Source organism: Ursus arctos, unplaced genomic scaffold (assembly GCF_023065955.2).
Source record: "Ursus arctos isolate Adak ecotype North America unplaced genomic scaffold, UrsArc2.0 scaffold_30, whole genome shotgun sequence".
Taxonomy (NCBI): domain Eukaryota; kingdom Metazoa; phylum Chordata; class Mammalia; order Carnivora; family Ursidae; genus Ursus; species Ursus arctos.
This window is the reverse complement of record NW_026622986.1, coordinates 27105311-27128366: the sequence shown is the minus strand read 5'-3', so window position 1 is coordinate 27128366 and position 23056 is coordinate 27105311. Positions and strand designations below refer to the sequence as shown.

General features: G+C 42.5%; 1 protein-coding gene across 6 annotated transcripts in view; it reads left to right on the top strand.

Annotated features, from left to right (window-relative positions):
* Positions 1 to 23056, top strand: part of CELF2 (CUGBP Elav-like family member 2) — a 556236-nt gene that overhangs the window by 38066 nt on the left and 495114 nt on the right. For 3 of the 6 annotated variants that reach the window (XM_057304591.1, XM_026478620.4, XM_026478621.4), the window contains exon 1: positions 13127 to 13272. The exons of 2 other annotated variants lie outside the window; for them this stretch is intronic. In XM_057304591.1, coding sequence (XP_057160574.1) covers positions 13220 to 13272 — 53 coding nt within the window. In that variant the 5' untranslated portion in view covers positions 13127 to 13219. Of the gene's footprint in view, positions 1 to 13125; positions 13273 to 23056 lie in introns of those variants that run through there. One more of the 6 variants, XM_026478623.4, reaches the window with a different exon arrangement.

Genomic DNA, 23056 nt, shown 5'->3' with positions numbered 1-23056 from the left:
TCGGTTAAGAGTCCGTTGGACTCCTGATTTTGGTTCAGGTCATGATCTCAGGGTCATGAGATTGAGCACCGTGTCCAGCTACATGCGAGGCGTGGAGCCTGCTTGAGATTTTCTCCCTCTTCCTCTGCCCCTCCCCCACCACTTGTGCTCTTGTGCATTCCCTTGGAAGGAAGGAAGGAAGGAAGGAAGGAAGGAAGGAAGGAAGGAAGGAAGGAAAGAAAAAGGAAGGAAGGAAAGGAAGGAAAGGAAGGAAGGAAGGAAGGAAGGAAGGGAGGGAGGGAGGGAGGGAGGGAGGAAGGAAGGAAGGGAGGAAGGAAGGAAAGAAAAAGGAAGGAAGGAAAGGAAGGAAGGAAGGGAGGGAGGGAGGGAGGGAGGGAGGAAGGAAGGGAAATCCCTGTAGTGCAATGGTATCAACCCACCCTGCACATTAGCATCACTGGGGAGTTTTTAGAAATACTGACGATGTCTGGGTGATGCTGCCCTTAGAGATTCCATTTCAATTTCATCTGGAGGATGTCCTGGGCATTGAGATGTTAACGCTCCAAGCCAAGATTGAGAACCACTGGGAAAGCATAGGTTCTGGAATCAGCCACAGGTGAGCTGGGATTGTGGTCCACCATGTGGTCGGCTGTGCTACTTTGGTCCTGCCTCCACTTCCTCATTTGTGCAACAAGGGTGATAATAATACATACCTCATAGTTGCTATGTTTTTTTTTTTTTTTAAGATGTCATTTATTTAGGGGCGCCTGGGTGGCACAGCGGTTAAGCATCTGCCTTCGGCTCAGGGCGTGATCCTGGCGTTATGGGATCGAGCCCCACGTCAGGTTCCTCTGCTATGAGCCTGCTTCTTCCTCTCCCACTCCCCCTGCTTGTGTTCCCTCTCTCGCTGGCTGTCTCTATCTCTGTCGAATAAATAAATAAAATCTTAAAAAAAAAAAAAAGATGTTATTTATTTTTAAAGCGCACACAAGCAGGGGGCAGGGGCAGAGGGAGAGGAAGAGGGAGAGAAGCAGACTCCCCACTGAGAGCAGAGCCTGACCTAGGGCTCCATCTCAGAACCCTGAGATCATGACCTTAGCCGAAATCAAGAGCTTTGCTGACTGAGCCACCCAGGTGCCACGTATCTCATAGTATTTATATGAGCATTAAAGGAGATAATGTATATAAAGTACTTGGCCCATATTAAGTGTTATCAGGAATAAATATTTCCTTTGACTGTCTACTTAGGGATTTCTGGTCACGTTGGGTATTTAGAAAAGGCATTAAAAATGACCCTACGCTACGACATCATAAACGCACATGGTTTGCCACTCATAAAACTTGAATCTGGATGCTGAGAAGTCTCCAGTCACAGCTTGTGATTCATCTGGAAAAAGAAAAAAAAAAAAAAAAGAACAAAAAACAAACCCTGTAAAAGGTTAATTCTTTTAAAAGGAAGTTGCAGAGCGGAAACCCTTGAAATATTTCTATATTTCTCAATCTGCTCTGACAAGTTTTCTATACTCTGTGATTCAACTCAAAGAATGGAAATCAAGTTAACAGGAAATAAATGGCTTAGCCTTATTTTCAGGGGGTCACAGGAGGTCAGAGGTGCTCTAGGAACGAGAAGCATTTTACAATTAAGCAAAGTGAAAATCACAGACAGTGAGTTCAACCGCTCTGCACCCTCTGCCCCTACAGGAAATATTTACCTTCAACTCCTTTTGATCCTGATTTGCCTGTAAGGATTATGTTATTAAAACACACATAGACATTAAAGGAAAGGCCATAGAATAATCTATCCCCATTTTCATAGAGAACTCACCATCTCAGAAAACTATTTTCAAGTTTTAAGGTGAGTGATTTGAGAGGCCTCCTCCCTAGAGAGAAAACATGGCCAAAATGGGGCAAGAATCACATTCTGTAGTTTGTGTTATAACTGTAATATATGTTAAATATTCAGTTATAAAAAGTTTCTCTTTGCATTTGTAATTATAAACTGACACATTCATTTAAACATTGTCAACAAGAAATCAGAATTCTCACTTTTTAATGCTTCAGTGGAAAGAAAGCCCTTAAGGTTTGATATCTCTCTCTCTCTCTCTCTCTCTCTCTCACACACACACACACACACACACATCTCATTTTAAAGATTTTATCAAGACTTTCTTTGAAAATGAGCTACTCTGTTTCCTGATCCAGTAATGTCAGCCTAATGGCTACGATACACTTGTTTTTTATTCTATAATAATGTGAACAATTTTCATTTTCTCTTTCTATTTAATACTTTTAAAAACACAATATGCTTTCAGTAAAATGGAGAAATTAGAAAAACAATGGCTGGTTAAAAATGAAATCCAGATTTTTCTCTCTGTGTTCCCAATTTTCATAAAACGCATGCTCTATAAACAAGAGAAATGGTCAAACAAGCTTGTTTCCAAGAAGCCTCACCCTTTAAACAGAAGACACACGGAGGGGGAGGTGAATAAAGATTACTGTATGTGTGCAGCCGTAATTCCGTAATTAATTTGTTTTGAGATTTGTAAGAAGCATGCTTTATCCAGAGAGAGAGAGAGAGAGAGAGAGAGGGCTTTGTCGTTTTCACCAGTTATTTCATCCAGACCCTCACTCGCCTGAGCCTGTTACTTTCTGTTTTTCCCTAGACTGAGTACTGTACTCGTTGGCTGCATTCCTTTTTCTTCTTTCAATTCCCTTTTGTTAGGGTGACTATCCAGAGAAGCAGGCCTCAGGGAGGTGGCAGGGCTAACTTGAACCTTAAGGCTTTCTTTTCTGTTCCCAAAGCCACGCCTGTCCAAACAGCTATGGAATGTCCTAATCATTTAAATAACAAAAGGCACTTTGGCCCGTGCACTGCCAGAATCTTACCTTCAAGGGTCTCTACCACTAGATTAGAAAATTGCTTAACATCATCGAGCTATAATCAGGAAGGTTGGATGTGTTTTGAAGGAGAAAAGAAAAATGCAGCTGAATTTAGGCAGAAAATGATGGGAGTAAGCCACAGAGGAGTAAAAAAAAAAAAAAAAAAGATGAATTTTTAGACCCCCGTTTTTCAAAGAAGCGTCTGAGGGCTTAGAAGTAATGATTTCATGAATAGGAACATGCTCTGTAACCACGTAGGTGTGTGGACGTATCTAGAAATGTAACATCGGAGACAAACTTCAAAATAGGACCAGGCATGTTTTTTAAACTACTCTCTATCTCCCAAAAGGATTACTAAATAGATACAATAATGCGAGAGGAGGTCATAGATCTCTGATTATAAAAAGAAATACATGGAGAGAAAAGAAATACATGGAGAGAACTTAGAAAATAACCAGGGTGTAAAAAAAATAAATAAAACGATTGAAGTTATGCTAGCTGTCTACAGCCATAACCAGCCTGGGTGCACCCAATCTCATCTAAAATGATACTGGTCATTGTATTTTTGCATGTTACTTTCTAGTTGTTTTTGCATTCATGCACGTAAGTGTGGATGCTGGAAGCCACAAACCTGACGTCTCTTAATGTGTTTTCTTTGGTCCTCGCAGTGTGTGTGTGTGTGTGTGTGTGTGTGTGTGTGTGTGTGTAAAATCTTAAGTCAACAATACCAATCAGAATTCACCTAAAAAAGTAAGATATCTGTCACCCTTGAATGAAGTGGTAACTTGTCAACTCCACCTGTTACGGCAAGAAAAGATTGGATAGGACGTCTGTCCCCAGAGGCTCGTCTCTCTAGCTAGCCGTACTCCCTGCTCTGCGTGCCGTTCCTTAGTATTGCTGAATTTCCATTGTCATTACACATTTGTACAGTATAGGTAGATGTTTCTGTGTCTGGTCTTCAATGAGAGTGGGAAAAAGAAATACAGGTGGTAGGGGAGGGAAACATAACTGTAAAAGAGAAAGAAGACCGAACATTCCGGAAAAAACTGGAGAAAGGAAGATTGTTGCATTTTAAAGGGCCTCTTCCTTGCCAGCTTCACTCACTGTGGTGCCTCTGTGGACTGTTGGCAGTTGAGTTTCCAATCCCTGGTAGCAATACAAACTATTGATAATATGTTATATATAACATACTGTGTCCTGCATTTTTCACTTATTTCAAAAGTCTTTCAAAGTTATTCCACCATAGCATGGTTTTAATGGCTTCATAATATCCCATTTTATAGTTACAACATATATATATGTTATACATACATATATATGTATGTGTGTATATATATATAAAATCATGTACCTTAGATTGTTGGACATTTAGGTGGCCTCTAATAGTTCATTAATATCACTAGTATTGCAATGAATATCCTTCTACGTAAATTATAAAAATAAAAACCTTTAGAAGTGAAATTTCTGGGTCAAATAGTAAGACTATTTTTTTTTTTTTTTTGGCCCTTATTACCAACTGGCTTTCTCAACAAAAGTTTAAACACTCACCAGCCATATGAGCGGGCCCATTTAATTGCACCTTATTCTGCCATTACACGTAATCTTTTAAAGATGTTTACCAATTTGATGGGTAGAACACTGTATCTCATCGTATTTTCACGTGTATTTCTTGATTCTTGTAGAGATTCTACACACACCTTTGTGCTCTGGTAGAGGATGTATAAATGACGTAAGGAGGGTTGAAGCAGGGCTTGTTTGCTCCTATACAGGACCAATTAGGGATGGATGTTTACAAAGGAGAGTATGAAGGCAAGCAAGTGGTCGTTATAGTACTACAGTTATCTCACTCAGAAAGCACCCTGAGAGAAGTGGTTTTTTAAGGGAAGGGGATTGGATGACCAGTGAATCTTCAGAGATCTAAGAATAAACCTGTGGTGGGGCGCCTGGGTGGCTCAGTGGGTTAAGCGTCTGCCTTTGGCTCAGGTCATGATCTCAGGGTCCTGGAATAGAGTCTGGCTCCCTGCTCAGTGGGGAGTCTGCTTCTCCCTCTGCCCCTCCCCCTGCTCGTGTGTGCGGTCGCTCTCTCTCTCTCCTCAAGTAAATAAAATCTTAAAAAAAAAAAAAAAAGAATCAGCCTATGGTTTCTGCTTTCTGCCTTGATCTATGAATTAGATATGTTCATGGGAAAGTCTTATTGACATCACGATGCTCATTAATTTAATCGTCCAGTTGAGTTACGTTTTGACTTTAAAATACTTTACACTTGTTTCTGATTGTCAATTACAAGATACCCGGCATATACGGAACAAGAGTGACTCTAAAGCCAGACCAACGGGTTTCAAGTTTGCCTCTGACATTGACACTACAGCAACCATTTGCCCTCTCTGTGCCTTAGTTTCCTTGCCTGTAAAATGAAGACAGAAATAGAGTCTGCCCCACAGGTTGTTATGAGGATTTAGTGAGTTAATTTTTGTAAAGACTTTAGAATAGTGACCAGTACACAGTAAGTGCTATAGGTTTGTTAAATCAACACACTTTTACTCTAATTTTCACTTGTAGGCCCTTCTACTTGTAACGGTGTCTCAACCGTTTAGTGATCTAAGGAAATGCTCAGGTACACTAGAGGAAATTAAATATACTAAGGAACCCTCCACAATATTTTGTAATTTAGACGTAATCTTCGGGGAGTACACTTGGATTTTCATATATTGCGATATTTTAAATTGTGGCAAACTGGCAGCTGTGTTTTGTTTTCCTCTCTCTAATGAAGAATAAAATAGGAATTAGAGGAACCAGTTGGAGCTGTGTCACAAGCAGTTAGAATTTCCAAACTTGCCAGTCAACAAAGAATTATTTTCGGTGAGCTCGAGTCCCAGTTTTTAGAGCATTAATGTAATTATAGGTGATTTTAAAATTTCTCGTTAAATGGTGATTTAAGGAATCTTTGGCATCAATTGGTGATTAAGCTAACTGATTTTCATTTTTAATCTTTTACTAGAAAAGTTTAGTGCATTTTTTTTTTAATTTCACCAACAATATAAATGGATATAGTTTCCATTCCCCCCAAATCCTACAGGGCTTCGTTCAATACAGACCCTAAAACTATTCTTTGAAAGTATCTAAACATTTTTTTTTCTTTGAATTGTTGTAAAATACTTTGCATCCGTAACTCTTCAGTGTGAAACACACAGCTGTGCAGGTCTGTGGATTGTTTGTAACAAATTGTAAACAAAGTTTATAATAATTAGGGGTAAGAGTTCACACATGCCTAGCAGTTATATAGAGTAATTTTATGTCTACTAATTTAATAATTTAAAAAGGGGGTTTATACTTTGTGTGACTTTGCTTTATTTTTTTTCTTGTAATTCAATTTTATCGTATTTTATGAAAGTATTGGCCTACAGTGTATTGGAAACTAAAAAAGAAAAAAAGAAAAGAAAGAAAAAAAGAAAAAGGATGGTTCTTCACCAGGGAGCCGCCTTGCCTATAGACAAAAGGGAACCTGCTTTGGCACGCTAATGGATCATGTGATTGCCAAAGAAACACTTCCTACAATCAATCATCATTCAATGTTTTTGTTGTGGTGGTTACCACTTTGAGTTAAATTACCAAGTTATGAAGGATTTAAATCTGTACTTTGAAGCGAATTTGTTGCACACCGCAATTCCACCTAAGTCTGCTGGGTTTTGATTCAGGGAGAATGACGGAAGTCTTATCCTTTCCTCCTAGTGATTCAAGGGCAATATTCCTGGTCAGCCAGTCCTCCTCCAGAAGCAGATGTTGACACTGTTTCATTGACAGACAACTTGGCAATTGTGCTTGCCTGCTCTCCAAAACTCACATTTCCCTTTTAAACACCGATGAGGAGTCCTGTCTGCGCACAAACACCAGAGCAAACTGAAATTCCCGTTTCAAGAAAAACAGAGCAAGGTTATAAGATGCACGTTGCAGGTTTTATTTCCTGGCCTGGGACCCGGGGAATGTCTGAACAATGCATCCTTCTTCTGGGCATTCCTTTGTCCCTGTTGGTGTAAGCCGTGAATCCTAACAAACGCAGACTGGGAATTCAAGGAAGGACACTACACAGCTTTGAAAATCTCATCTTCCATGGCAGTACAGGAGTTAAAGCTTGAATTTTCTTTTTTGCCCACTGTATGTATCAAATTTGGCCTGTGATTCCTTTACATGGCATGAAAAGCAGCGTGTTGGGTGTGAGTCTCCTCGCTCTTCCTCTCTCACTCGAAAAATATGCCTGGCAAAGACCCCATATTCCCCTCCCCCAGCTTTAATCCATTTTGCCCTCCTGTTCAGCTGACTAAGCCTCCAAATGAAAGAAAGCATTCCTTCCCAATTGCTAGAAGGGCCTTTACATCAGTAGAAAATGTTCGGTACATATTTAGATCCTGAAAAACACGTTTGGCCTTTCCCTAGACTTAGGTTTCATAGCTATCTCTTTAGAGACCCTTTAGAATTAAAATAATAATAATAATAATAATAATAATAATAGCAATTTATTTTAGTGTCCCATAATAGCACTTCTCAAATCATTGACGTGGCAACAAAACACACGTCTCTGTCCATAGATTTTCCATTGCATCAGGTGTTGTGAACCTAACATGGAAGCACTTGAAATTCCATTCAAGTTATATTCATTTATTTAAAAAAAAAAGAAGAAGAAGAAGAAGAAGAAGAAGAAGAAAAACCAACCATCCTTGGAAGTTTGTCTCTACAGACATCATTAAAGTGAGGATATGTACAATACACATTTTCTGCAACTGAAGATTAATGGTTAACTATTCAGGTACAGATTTCTTCCAGCAGGAGCTGATGCATGGTGCAAAAACAAAACACAGCAGCTGTGTTAACTGCCAAGTCACTCTGTAGAAAATAAATATAATAGAGAGATGCTGCCCAATTTACAAAACGTCAGCTCCAGTCCATCTGAGCATATCAATGCTACCAGCAGTTAAAAATGCATTCAACTAGCCAGGCTTAAGACAAGAAGGCTGGGTGGCATTTCCTAATTCCCAATATTGATATCCAGTATCTAACAAGGTACAAGCATACTTTAATCATATCCCTGCTTTGTTGAAAAAGCAATCTCCAATGGGGCTTTTTATGTTTGGCTTATAACAACAACGACAAGAGAAAAGCTGTAAGAACATTTAAATAAATGCATTTTGATGCCTACCCGAGGACATCAGGGTGCCTTCACAGACCACCAGAAATGAACAATAATCATCACAGTGATCTTGTATTTTTATTTTAAAGTCAGTCTAGCATGGGGTTACCAGATTCAGCAAATACAAACAAAGGGCCTGTAGTTAAAGTTGGCATTCGGGGGGGGGGGGGGTAGCAAATATATATATATATATAATGATAAGTATGTCCCATGCCCTATTGGGGAACGCATACTTACAGTAAAAATTTGCTCGTTGTTTCTCTGAAATCCAGTTTTAACAGAGTGCGCTATATTTTATCTGGCAACCCTTGTCCATCATCATTGCCACACTATGGTTTGCTATGAAAAGCATGCATAGCTGGATCCTATTTCCAGGGTCAAGAACAAGTGCTGGAGATTCTGAGCTCATTCCATCTGCCAACTTTAGAACGCTGGCACATCAACAAGACCAGGAAATTTTCTTTAACAGAAGTAGAATGAGTGCATTTCCAATTAGTCATTTCAGTGTCTTATAGGGAGAGAGGGACCTTACCCAACTTGAGCAGAAGTTAAGAGCTGGCAAATAAAAAAAAGAAAGAAAGAAAAATCTGGGACAAGCAGAAGGGGAAAGAATCTTTATCAGGAAGTAACAGAATTAGGAACATATAAGTGTAAAGCAAGACTTCCAAAAGAAAAAAGAAATATTGAGGGTAATCATATTCCTAGGAATCAAGAGACAGAGAAAACGAAAGAAGAAGACATAGAAAATGTGTTTTTTTCCTCTAGTGAAGCTGCTTTTATTGCATTGTATTGTATTTTATTCTAATTTTTAAGTTTTTGACTCTCAGGAAGTTAGACATTTTGTGGGAGAGAAATTTCCTGAGACATCATACCTGCTTTCTAAACCCCTGTTCAGTAGTTAGTCTAACATCCCGCTGATGGAGGCCTGTTTTCTTTTGTTTGGCTCATTCACAACACTGGGTGCTTTGCCCCTCTGACATGTAAGATGAGCTTTCCACAGATCTTCAGCTTTGGCTCCAATGACACTGACTGCGCCCCTGGGAAAGGCTATATGACCTGGGTAAACTTCACGCTTGCTGACTCCCTCTCAGCGTTTTTCAGGGTCTTCTGCAAGGGCTTGGGTCTGGTGTGAAATGCTGATTCCTGGGCTCCTGCTGTTGCCTCCCTACAGAGATTCTGCCTCTCAGTGTGCTTTCCAGGTGACTTTAAGCCCAATACCTGTGGAAAGCACAGGCTCATGGGGCTTGGGGTGTCCTTTGGATGGAAAAGTGACAGACAGTGGGGGTGCTTTTGTTTGTATTTGGGTTTGGGTTTCTGTACTTGGAAAGCGGCAGGGAGAGCACAAAACCTTTAGTTATATGAACAGGAAAATGTTGGGGTGCTAGGAGCCTGCTTCTTCTTCTCCCACTCCCCCTGCTTGTGTTCCCTCTCTCGCTGGCTGTCTCTCTCTGTCAAATAAATAAATGAAATCTTAAAAAAAAAAAAATGAACAGGAAAATGTTGAGTCTTGTGCTGGTAATAGTAGGACAATTCGTGAATATTGCTGTATATGGATTGGATACTTTTTTAACGCTTAGGGAGCATTCCAAAGAGCCAACTATTGAAGAGCCATTATAAACAATAACAAAATAATCTGAGTTTTTAAAGGCGCAAATTTATCAAAATACGAGCAAAAGAGCACAAATCAAATGAAATCTTGTAATTCCTACAGTGACATAGAGGAAGATTATATTTTTTAGCCCAAGTTTGTGCAAGGCTAAGCTTAACCTTTGTGTTTTATGTATAGAAATTTTATTCTTGCTTTTCCTGAGTTACAGATGAATGGTTGGCCCAGTTTTGAACAGAGCAGTATTTTTGTTTGTTTTTAGTGAGCACGCTCACAGGTGAGGGTGAGCAAATCACTCCGATGGGCTTTCTTTAGTGGGAAGATCCGTATGATGCAAAGCTGTTCCGAATGAGGAACATAGTGCTTGGAGGAAGGGGAAAAGGAATCCGCAACATAGAAAATGTGGAATTACTCTAGAGGGTATGTAAGGAAACACTTGGTCCTCAACATTAAGAAAGCAAAGAGCAAAATAGTCAGTGTGTTTTGGACTCAATATGACCTTTAAAAGATCATTCATCTCCCTCATCACCAAGTACTTCCAGCAAGTGGATTTCGAAGTGTGTCCTGAAAGCTAGGGTCTCTCTAGGGAGCCCTAGGAATAAAAACATGAGATTTAAGCCACCCCTCTTACCCATCCCTAACCTGATCCCAGCCCCAGTCCTGCCTCTGCACAGAGGCTCTCTGCCTGACTATTCCTCTGTGCTCGAGGGAGAGCACGCCTACAGTGGTTGTTCCAGGGGTCCCACCCCTCCCCCAAAGGGCTACTAGCCCTGGGAGCTCAGGCCATTTGCTTGCTTCCTAAGTGCCCCAGTGTCCTCATCTGCATTAACAAAATGGGGGTGCTTCTGGTAATTCACCTCATTAACAAGTTAGTTATGAGGACTGAACAATACCCCAAAAGAAATGACAACAGTTTCTTCTACCTAGTAAGAAGCTTTCACTATTGTCTCTTTCTGTACTTGAATTTGGTGCAGATTTTATTCAGAGCAAAGTTTCTACTGCCTTTAAAAAGTTTTTGGAAGGACTAATGCCTTAAAATGTTATTTCATAGTTTATGAGCATGCTTTTGTCCTTTTGTCCTTTGACTGGAAGCCAAGTCCCTCCCCCTTTCACCCATTAAACCTGAATCCCAAGAGTTAAGGACTCCTTCCCTCTCTTTCCCCAGATCTGAATTCAGGGGTGTGGGGGGGGGATGGGGGGCTCATGACATAAAGATGAGGTCATTACAGTCACAGAAACTATTTCATCATAATCTTTTGTTTCTCTCTTGCTAACTTTCTAAAGGGAGAAACATTTTACTGATTAAGCATCCGTACCCTGGGGAGGTACACTCCACACAAATGCTATTACTATCACCCACATTTGGTGACGTCCTTGGGGATTAGAAGTGTTACGTACATGCTGTGACCCAAGATCCCCAGTGGGACAATAATACAACCCAGGAAGAAGCATGAAGCCCAAAGAGGCAACGGGTTGGGCAAAAGGTATAAACTTCTTTTTAATTTCAGTGTAAAGAGGATTGTACTTCTGAAGAGAGCCATTTACAGCCATTAAGGTAAGTATATTTGACTGTAGAGGAACAAGCGGATGTTGGCTGAGCATTCGCTGCATATTTTAAGGATGGAGTCCTTCGAGAAAAGGGGGATGGGGAACGGATTTAAAATGCCGTGAGGGGCATTCAGAGTTGACTAGAAGAACTTCCTGGTAATAAAAGCAACACGCTCCTAATAGCTGTCACCACATCTTTCCCTATGGAGACTCTGGAAAGAACAGAAATCTTCTTTCTTGGTAGGTTCTGCCTAAAGGCAAGAGACAGAACCCTTCCTCCTGGCTGATGACTTTAGGTAGTAAGGTCATCACAAAAATTGAGTCGCATCACGTTCCCTTTAATTTTTACTTTTCCTGGGTGGGTCAGTGGGTTAAGCATCTGACTCTTGGTCAGCTCAGGTTATGGTCTCAGGGTCCTGGGATGGAGCTCCTCCCCATCTCCTCCTCCACGCTCAGGGCAAGTCTGCTGGAGATTCTCTCTCCCTCTGCCCTCCCCCGCCCCTGCCCGCTAAAATAAATAAAAGAAAGAAAAAATAAAGAAAGAAATCTTTATTCTTCCTTGTTAGGCCAGTCCCTGGTTGGTGCAAGTGTCTCCTTACCACCCCCTAACACTGGTTAAACTCTCTTTTCAACCAAGAGAAAAAAATAAAGCCCTCGATCAGTGCCTGTAGCTGGATTATATGTCTGGGTCAGTTGTTTTATTAGACCAGTGAAGCTGAGTTTCCATTTATGGTAATGATCTTGAAAATTCCTTTTAAAATAAGTGTAAGAAAAAGAGAAAAAGAGAAATCCGATGGACAGGGAGAGACTATCAAGTAAAGCTCATGTGGCCGCAGCTATGAGGGGAACCTTGGTGACCTGAGAGACGTTCTGTCTGGAGCCCACTGTACCAGATGATTTCAAGGTCTTTTATCTCCAGAGTGCTGCCAGGACCAGAGGAAGCGCTTCAGCTGTAGGGTCTCCGCTAGAAAGCGGGGAAAGCAGAAAACCATGCTTAAGAGGCAATGCTTTAGGAAAATAAGGACTGTACACTCACAAAGAAACTACATCAGCAGAGAGAACTGGAGATGCTACAGGAAGATAATCCAGCTCTTGAGAAATATATATATATATATATAATTTTTTTTCCTCCTAACATCTGCTATGCACAGTTTCAGATAATCATTGAAAGGATGTTCAGCTTTAAAGAAAGGACAAAAGATACCCAAGTTGAGGGAGAAAAGCCCACACCCTTTTCCCTTAACGTTCAGAGAGCTTCTACATCCCCTCCTTCATGCTATTTACAAACACAAAAAAGAAAGAAGAAAAAAAAAAAAACAGTGTAGCAAAATCACTGCCAGTAAACACACAGTAACTTCTAGCTTGTTAGCAGCCCGATTCCAAATTATTTTTTAAAAAACAAATCCTAACAGTCGTGTAGTTCCAGCCTCTGAGGGAAGCTCTAAGCCGGATGCTAGTGTCCCAGAACCCAAGCCACGCACACACACACACACACACACACACACACACACAAAAGAAGAAGAAGAAGAAAGAAACCTAACCACTCTTCTGACAGGAATCTGAAAGCAAAAATCTGCGAGGCAGGAGGAATGTCCCAGAGGGGGAGGCCGCATGCAGCTTGCCGTAATCTGTAAATGATTGCTGGTAAAGTCTGGAGGCTTCAGGCTTGATCTGTGTTTGTTCCAAAAGAAAGCCAAGGAGGACGGTGTTAATAAAGAGAGATTTAACCGAGAGCTGTGCTTGGAATAAAGTGGGCTACAAAAAGGTCAAATTTGATCAGTTGGAGCAGATTACAGGGGCTTTAAAAGGTGGTGTGGCGAAATGAGCCGGGCCTGGGAAGTGATATAGCGCGGGATTGATGTGGGGGTGGAGAGCAGCCGGGACGCGCGAGCGCTTATCGGCCGGGGAAGTGGGCAGAGCCCGCGCCCCGCCGCCCGGCCCGACGCGAGGCCGGCTCCCCGTCGCCCCGCTCCCCGCCGCCCCGCTCCCCGCCCCGGCCTGCGCTCGCCTCCCGCCCCTAGACCATGGTGTCCCTAATCTCCGACTTGGAGCCACTCAAAGACTGGAAAGTTTTAAGGTAGGCCTGCTTTTCTTTCTCTCCCCTGGCTGTCCCAGCTCGCCGCCAAGCTGCTCCCGCCCGCCGCGCAGCCGGTGTCGTCGGAGCCGCCCGCGCGGAGCCGGCGGCGGGACGGGCGGACCTGCAGCCCCGTGCGCCCAGCCCAGGCGCACCGGAGGCGCGGGGAGGCCTCCTGTGCAGGAGGCGGGGCGGGGGTCAGGGACGCGCCGGTGCTAGCGAAGTGGGGGCGGGCACCGGCTCCCCCGCAGACCCCCTGCCCACGCTCGCGCCTGCGCCCCCTCGGCGCTCCGGGCGAGCCGGGATGTGCCGGACTCTCCCCCGGGGCTTAGCTGAAGAAGGCGGACTTCTTCCAGAAAACGGTATTCCTGCTCCCCTTGTGAGAGAGCCTGGAGAAAAGTGGGTTCGCGCCTCCTCCTCTTGCCCGGGTCTAATTTGGCAAAGCCAGTTCTATGGAAAGCTCAGCAGACCCTAAAACTGAATGAGTACAATTTATGAGCTGAGGTCTTCTCCGACTGCTGCTAAAAAGGTGAACTCTGACCTCTTCATCTCTCAGAGGCCCAGGAAAATTAGAACACAAGGAGCGCAAAGTGGCAGAGTTCATGCATCACCCCCACTTAGGTCTAAGCTGACCCCTTTAGGTTTCACTTAACACCAAATGCTATTTCCCAGCAAAAAAACATTTTGGGCAGTTTTTGAAATATATAAGTGTTGAATTGAGGGATTTTTATCAAAAGTCGTTCTACATAATGTCTTGTCCCAAATACCTACCCCCAAAACATGGTTCCTTTGGAACCAAACCAAGATCCAAAGAAGAAATAGAAGTGTGTACCTACTGGGACCTCTTTTTGCTGACATTTATCTTGTATTAATTAGCTATTACTTATTTCCCTCTAAAAGTTCTCCCTTAGTGCTTGTCTAATTTTATTGTTTTTAAAAAGCAAAAGCTTACTAGAAAAGAGCAAATAAAGAATGGCCAATCTTCATTTTATTTTCATTATTTAAAATTCGTGCATCTTGTTTTCTAGAACTTCCCACTATACATGTACATTGTATAGTATGTGCCATTTTATAATCTGCTTTCTCTAGTTAAATATCAAACGTATTTCCATGTTCCTGCCTACCCTTCATAACCATAATTTCATGACTACATGAGGCGCCGTGATGTTGACGTACCTTCCTTTACTAAATTACTCTTTTCGTTGGAGATTTAGATTAGTTTCCAGTCCTTGATTTGTATGAACAACAACACAATGAACATCTTTGTGCTGATAGCTTAAAACGTGTGTGTGTGTGTGTGTGTGTTTTAAATAGTCTTTTCAACTCATTTATTTGGAAACAGCTTTTTTGAAAAGGTATGCTTAAGCTATGAGTGTTGTGTTAATAGTGTTGGTAGTATTTACCTTTTTTGAAGCGTAAGAAAAGGGCAGAAAGTTTTTTATTTTCCTGCTGAAGGACAGCATAACGGGATGTAGTATTTATTGTTCATGTACCTGTCATGGTATTTGGATTCCTTACGGGACTTCTGACTGCATCGGATACAACTCGCCCATGAACTAGCAGGCCAGGTTAGCAGTGTTAATGATGCTGTTGTGGGTGCTAAGAAAGATTAGGAGGTTCTTATGCAGATGGTGGCTGCAAGGAGTTCGTTGTTCATTAACGGGTGAGACCAGGTGAAAGGCATTGAAGTGCTACGGGAAAGGTACAGGGACTTACTGGGGTTCCAGAGGAGGAAGCACGTCCATCCAGAGCATTAGGAAAGGGTTCCTGAGGTAGGTGACATTTGAGAAAGGTTACTGAAGGATCCGTACATACAGCTTTTTGCTTTCATTAAATAACTCCCAGAATTTCTAGATGAAAGGGCGCGAACATTTTTATGGGTCTGTGATATTTTCTTCTGTGTGTAGGTTTAAATTTTATTTTTAATCAAGAGATGGAAAAGTACTTCCGTAAATGTTCTTTTGATGTAGCTATTAAAATGAATTTTATTGTCCTTCTTCTTTAACTGGATTAGTAACCTACTTTAAAAATTGAAGTATTTCTTAAGAGTGCTTTTAAAAACATTGTTTTGGGTGATTAACTTATTAACAGTATTGCACGAGTGGGTAAGGTGGACCTAGCTCAGGAATGTGTGTGACTACGATTACAAATTTTGGCAATGCAGCCCTCCAAAGGCCTTTTTAGATAATGATCCGGGTCTTAACCCATTTAAAACTCAGCGATACTGTTGTCTTTCCCCTAAATGTGTGCCTAACATAATGAAGTTCGTTTTATGCCTAGAATAAGTAAAGCTTCACAAACTTGGCAAGGCCTGATGAAGAGAAACATTTTTACATTGACCACTTTGGGTACCCCAGGTTCATTCTGTCCACACCTCTTTTTGTCAAGCTCTTAACTGTGTTTAATCCTCTCCTGGGGTGAGGAATTATAAAGGGGCTGGTGTTTATGGATTGCATTTTAAATTCTGTAATTGTGTACAATGAGGCGTCCTTTTGGCTAATTCTGCTTCATGGAAGCGTTCGTTGGCCTGCAGTAAACGGCTGCCTAGCATACGTGGGAAGAGCAAAGATATAACATGACCTTATAAGTGGGATAATCTAGCAGGAGCATGAAGAGGTGTATGCTAATACCATACGGGGTTGTGCATCATAGGAGTTATGTCAGTAAAATGCTTTAGAAATCCAGATGTGAGGGCGCCCGTTACAGCACAGAAAGGGGCACCGTTGCTGCCCTTGTCTGATTAACAGATAAGCGGAATGCTTGGTATACTCTGGCGGAAAGGCTTTCAAATCCTCAAACCCTGGAGTATTTTCAGGTGTTTGCTCCAGGCCGCATACCTGGGGTTCTGCCACACCTCTTGCTCCTGAAAAGTGATCGCAAGGCATAATTTTTAAATCCGCTTACATCACACTGTAGTGTTTCAACATAAGACCTGGTGGTGGGGACCCAAGTTCAGGTTATAAATCTGTCTCAAGAACTGCATATTCGATGTCCTTCCATCCGAGGTCCATTTTGTCAAATGGAAAGATCAAGGCTGGGAAGGGTGCTGTTGGCTGTTCTAATTACTGTCCACCTCAAGGGGCATCACGTCCACCACAACACGCACCAGCCATTTTCAACAGGAAGACTCCCCTCTTGACCATCGCGAAAGCACAAACACAAAAGCTTCACTCAAGGAATCAAAATCCTCTAAATCAAGAAAAAACATTCTTAGCACACAGGAGGAAAAAGGAAGCGACAATGAAAGGAACAAGCCTGGCCATATGATTAATATGAGATTTAATATTCACTGATACTTCTAGGGGGGATAATTGTTGGGGGGAAGTAACAGGGCGGAGCTCTGAATACCTCGTCTCCCTGCGCCCCGTCCTGCTGCTGCCCAGGCCCTGCATCGCTTCTGTGGAAGACTCTAGAAAATCCCAAATCTAGTTTAACTCTCTCATTTAGAGATGAGGGAGTTGAGCCCAGAAGATGAAGTGATAAATGAGGTCACAGAACTCATCAGCGGGACAAGTTGTCTCCACTCCCCCATCCTCTGTGCTGAGGGGCTTATTCACCATCTTCACTTCCATTCCCATCCCTCCTCCCCTGATTTAAGACGCTCAGCCCAGACCTGTCCTCAGAGCTCCCAGACGTCTCCTCAGCATAGCCAATTGTATGTCCCAAAGATGACTCAAGGTTGCAAACTGTGCCTATAATCTCCCCCAAGACCTGGCTCTTTTCCGGGGCTCACAGGCTTATGAATCACACAGCTATCCAGCCAGGTACTCAAATCGGAAAGCTACGCATCCTCCCAATCCCTCATTTCCCCCTCTTAATTACACCCTCAGGATCACCAGTCCTTGTTGATTTCAACTCCCAGACACTCACGGACTCTCCACTTTCCTCCACTTCCCTTGCTGTCGTTTTGTTTTGCTCAGAACTCCATACTACCTCCTAATGCATTTCTCTGCTTGCATTCATGTTCTCGTAGTCTATTTTCCACACAAGAGGAATGAGAACACTTCGGAAGCCATAAATCAGATCATGTAACTTTCCTATTTAAAAGCCTTCCCTTTACTCTTCAAATAAAAGTCAGTATCCTCATCCTGACCCCATCTGACCTAGCCCTGGAGTACCTCTCCAGCCTACCTCCTCCCTCTTTCCCACAGCTCATCTTCCTCCACCCTCTCTGGTCTGCTTTCTCTTCCTCAAACAAGCCAAGCTTAATTTGGCCTTAGAATATTTGCATCAACAACTCCCTTTCTTGGCCTGGAAATTTCTCCTTAGCTGTTGGCAGGGCAGGAGGCTGGTTGTCATTAAAGTCTTAGTTCAAGGGCCGTCTCCTCAGTGAAGCCTTCCCTGACCCCGTTAATTTAAAGTCTCCCAAAGTCACTGGATAGCATATCTCCCTGATAGGCTGAACTATATAAAATTGCCAGTATTTAGCCATTTTTGGCCAATAAAAATCTTAATTTCATATAGTTCAACTAATATTCTCTTGTAGCACTTACCAAGACCTGCTATTTTCATATGTACTTACTTATTCCCTCTCTTCCCCATTAGAATATATGGTTTGTGTGATAATTGGTGTATACCCAGTACCTAAGATATTTCCAGGCACATAACAGATAATGAATGAGTGAATGAATGAATGAACAAAGAAAGAATGACGTGGTCAATGTTTGTCTCCCCCTCATTGATTTTTCCATGAGGCCAAAGGCTTTATGTATTTTGTTCACACTCAAATGCCAGTATTTATCGTGGTGGTGGTTCTGTGTGATGTGGAATGAATGAATGACTCCGAATTCCCAGTTGAATATTCTCATCTTCAGGTTCTAATTCCTGTTCCAATCTGCAAAGTGATTGGATTTGATAACATGGAACATTTCTAAATTTTCTGAGAATCAGATAGATACCTATTATTCAAGCAGAATTTATTCTTTCTACACAAGAGAATGATCTGGATCAGGGGTTGGCAAAAATAGTGAATACTTTAGGTTTTGGGGGCCACACAACCTCTGTTGTAACTGCTCAGCTCAGCCAAGGTAGTGTGAAAATAGCCACACGCAATATGCGAGCGACTGAGCTTGGGTGTGATGGAATAAAACTTTATTTACACAAACAGGCAGTGGGCTGGGTTTGGCTCATTGGCCATAGTCTGCATCTCATTTATTATCTAGGCTAATGATTTGACTCCCAAGAAAATAGACGTGGCTTTGACAGACAGAGAGATGATTTCAAATCTCATATGGCAAAATGCATATTATAAACTTGCCTCATTGGGAAAAAAATTTAAAGGAGACTTTGTGATATTGCAAGGGTCTGAGATGTCTTAGGTCATGAGCATGTGACCTCACAAATATGCGATTATAGTCCGGAGAAAATTTATGGGTTATCATATCCCTTAAATGTTTGGATGAGTCTTAACAGTATAATAAGATACACTTTTGCCTGTTTCCTTACAGAGTGTGTGAGAAACTCCCATTAATGAGAACAGCACATGTTGATGGAAAAAATAGATCAGATCCTGACATGTTTTAAGTAACTGCTTGGCCTCGTTTCTTTCTTTCTCATTGCTTTTGCTCTAGCTCATTTAGGAGGCATTCCCCTTTCACGTGCCTGATAAAGCTCCCACGATGAGTTCCACATTCACAGAGCGAAACATGCTCTGTAATTTTGAATGAAGATACTCTTCAGCTCCCATGGCATGACCTCTCGGAGATGCCTGGAGTGGGGAGAGGTTATGTGGAAGCTCTGTTGGTGTCCACTGAGGGTAGGCTGGCCATCTGCAGATCAGGGTTCAGTCCTCTTCGAGGGTGACATAAGAATTATTCGTGCTTTCTCTGTGCCAGGCATTATGCTAAATGCTTTATATTTAATAGCTCTTCTAATCTTTGCAACAGCCCTATGACGTAGGTGGTGGTGCTGTTGCTCCCAGTGGCCACGAAGTTGACTTGGGTTTGGCTAACTCAACTTTGGAGAGCCAGAGCTCTTACAAGATGATGTCATATACTGTCCTGACATAGCACCTTTCTTTGGTACATTGGTAACTTGATGAAGCGTGTTGCCTTAGCTTAACTATGTCTCAGATGGGAAAAATGTGCACCACATCATTCTTCCTTTTCCCTTAGGGAAGTCTGAAGAATTGTGACCCAGTTACTGCTGGGGACTTTAAAAAAAAAAAAAAAAGTTTGCTGAGCAGGGGGGATGTAGGCTATGAAAATAGAATGTCCAGTAATAATTCTCGAGGTAGAATGAATTATGTGTTTATGAAAAGTGAATACAAGACCTGGGCCTTTTAAATAATTTATTATATCAGAGAATAATCTATTTTTCGCAAAGCATGACTAATGTAGCCTATGACATAACTAATAATGACAAAGGTTATTATAAAATCACATAAAAATGTAAAGTAGAGAAATCCTGTTAACTGTTAGTTGGATGCTGCCGGCATCACATTGTTGTCTCATTCCAGCATTGAAACAAAATTAAAAAAAAACCCTCATGAGTTGTTTCCACGCCATTGACACAAATAATCAGTAGAGAAATAGTTGACAAGTATGTCCCCCCATCCCCAATGGGTCTGTTTCACTTGTGGGCTGAACTAGTGAAGTATCAAGTAGAAAACCAACAAATCCAGATCATTTGAATCCCCTGTTAGGAGAAACACGGTGGGGGGGCGGGGGGACACCTGGGTGGCACAGTCAGTTGAGTGTCCAACTCTTGGTTTTGGCTCAGGTCCCAGTCTCAGGGTGGTGAGATCGAGCCCAGTGTCGGGCTCCACACTCAGCGCAGAATCTACTTGAGATTCTGTCTTCCTCTCCCTCTGCCCCTCACCACTTCTCTCTAAAATAAATAAATAAATCTTAAACAAAAAGAAAAAAAAGAGAGGAACACAGGAAAAAATTCCTCCTGTGATCAGGTAGCATCTCCCAAAGGTCAGAGATCACAGTGAAACTGTTTTCCCAAAATAGAGAAGAATCACAGGCCACTTTTGTTCCATCATTTGGAAGCAGAAAGCTGTGCCACTTACCTGCCTACACTCCCACACACGTACTCGGGCTCAAAGTGTCAGAATCCTAGAATCACATGCTATAAAGGATGCTTAAGGAGAGGACTCGGGGTACAGGTTTCCTGTCTGTTCTCATGCCAAGCTCCTGCTTAACCTCCCCTTTCCACTTTAGTTCAGTGAGAGAGAGGGTGCTTTGAGAGATCCGATGATCACTGTCCTTTCTTAAGTCTGTTAAAAAAAAAATCCCGCCCCTAACACCATGTTATTCACAGGCATGGGCTGTCTGTCGTGTTTACCACTGTGTCTCCAGCCATGCCTAGTCCTGACCCAGGTTTGATAACTTCCTAATTTCGGCTGAGAATCTTCACCTCTCTCTCTGCCTTCGCACACCCCCCACCCCACCCTCTTCTCAATAGGAAGGAAGACTTTTCTTCCCCTCAGTGAGCATAGCACTGAATCGAAACCTTAGATCCTCAACGACAAGTGCACGTTTTCTCTTCTGTGACATTTATGTACCTTGTGGTTCCATTAGTGGAACTAAGAACTCCCGGAAGATGGGGAAGGTCCCTGTCTGATTCATCTCAGCATGGACTTGCGTCCTTTGTATCAGCAGACAGCGCATGTGGCCGAGCCAGTATTTGCGTGGACGCCCATACATTCCTCATTTGTAAAATGAGAGATTGAACCGGATTATATCAAAGGATCCCCATCTATAAAACTATATGATCAGTGTGCGGTAGAACAAAGAGGCCCCCTCGCACAGGAACCCCCCCCCCCCCAAGCCTTCCCATGCATCCTTCTCCTACACTGTCAAGTTTTTCTCGCGGCAAAGCAATTCTCTTTATATTGATCCTCATTTTCTTTCAAGGCTGTTTTATTCCCAATCCCTCTGTAGAGTTGATGGCCTAAACTACAAACCTGTTTTCAGATGTTCTGTCTCGGAACCAGGGCTATAACGTAAATCAGCTGTTCAGGGATGAGCTTGGCTGCCACGCACTGACATTCGCGATCCCATGACGGGTCCTGGGGGGCTGGGTGTTGCAGTCTAGCAGGGTTGCAGGTGCTTCAGGTAACTACGGCTTTGGAACTCCATTTTCGTTTTTCATTGCCCTAGTTTTTCATTCTTATAGAGACACAAATGTCTAAGCCAGAAAGAATCGTCAGAGGCCCGTGGAAACGGCAGCTTTATATATTTCATCATGTTTCCTGGCGGGTAAGCGAAAGCTTTTTGTAAACTGGAAAAATGTTGCCCTCGTTTACGTTTGGTATTTACACATGGAACTTAGCGCTGCTTCTGAGACTCCGCACGTGACCTTTCTTGCCCGCCGTCATTAGCATCATTATTGACCGTCACAGCCGTTATCCAGTGGCCCAGAGCTCGAATGCTCTTGCCTTCTTCCCCAGGAAACACAGGTCTTTAAAAGGTTTGTTCTAACTGGAGCTCCTGAGTGTAACTTTGACTGCTAACCGTGTTCGAATGGGCCCCTTGCCTCGCAAGAGGTCCCTCAACATTGAGTTATGACGCTATAGGGTTGTAGTTTAAATGGCTGCTTGGAAGGTGGGGTTTTTCCAGGTGTAATTAATACAGCACATCACCACGGTTGGGTGTGTGCGTACACTGTGCTCACCACCGTAAGGCTAGCTCGCATCCATCCGCCAGCACGCAGAGTTACAGCATTGTTTTTCCCTGTGTTGACAACTTTGAAGATCTACTCTCTTCGCAACTTTCAAGTATGCAGTACAGGACTATTAGCTGTAGTCCCCGCGCTGTACATTCCATCCCCAGGACCTTTGCACCTTTTGAGCCCCTTCACTGGTTTCGCCCACTCCCATCCCCCTAGGCGCCCCCTCCCCCACCTCTGGCAACTGCCAATCTGTTCGCTGTATTTATGAGTTGGGTTTTGGTGTTTTTCTCTTGCTTGTTTGTTTTTTAAAATCTATATATAAGCGAGATCATATGGTCTTTCTTTGTCTGACTTATTTCACTAAGCATAATGTCCTTGGGGGTCCACCTGTGTTGTCTCAAATGGCAGGATTTCATTCTTTTTTATGACTGAGGAGTATTCCATTCGGTTTCCATTTTGTGTCTGTATGGCGTGTGCGTGCACGTGTGTGTATCACACGTCTTCTTTATCCATTCATCTATTGATGGACATTTGGGTTGTTTCCACATTTTTGGCCATTGTAAATAATGCTGGAGTGAACACGGGGGTGCAGATATCTTTCCGAATCAGTGTTGTTGTCATTTTCTTTGGATAAGTACCCAGAAGTGGAATTGCTGGGGTTGTATTTTTTTTATTTTTCTATTTTTACATTCAGTTTATTTATTTTTTAAAGATTTATTTATTTATTTATTTATTTATTTATTTATTTGACAGAGATAGAGACAGCCAGCGAGAGAGGGAACACAAGCAGGGGGAGTGGGAGAGGAAGAAGCAGGCTCACAGCGGAAGAGCCCGATGTGGGGCTCGATCCCACAACGCCGGGATCATGCCCTGAGCCGAAGGCAGACGCTCAACCGCTGTGCCACCCAGGCGCCCCTACATTCAGTTTATTTTTAAGTTTTTAAGGAACCTCCACACCATTTTCCACTATGCCTGTATCGATTTACATTCCCTCCAACTGTGCACAAGGGTTCCCTTTTCTCCACATTCTCGCGGACACTTGTTATTTCTTATCCTTTTGATAAAAGCCATTCTGGGAGGCATGAGGTGATATCTCCTTATGGTTTTGATTTACATTTCCCTGATGGTTAGTGGTGTTAAACATCTCTTCATGAACTTGTTGGCCATG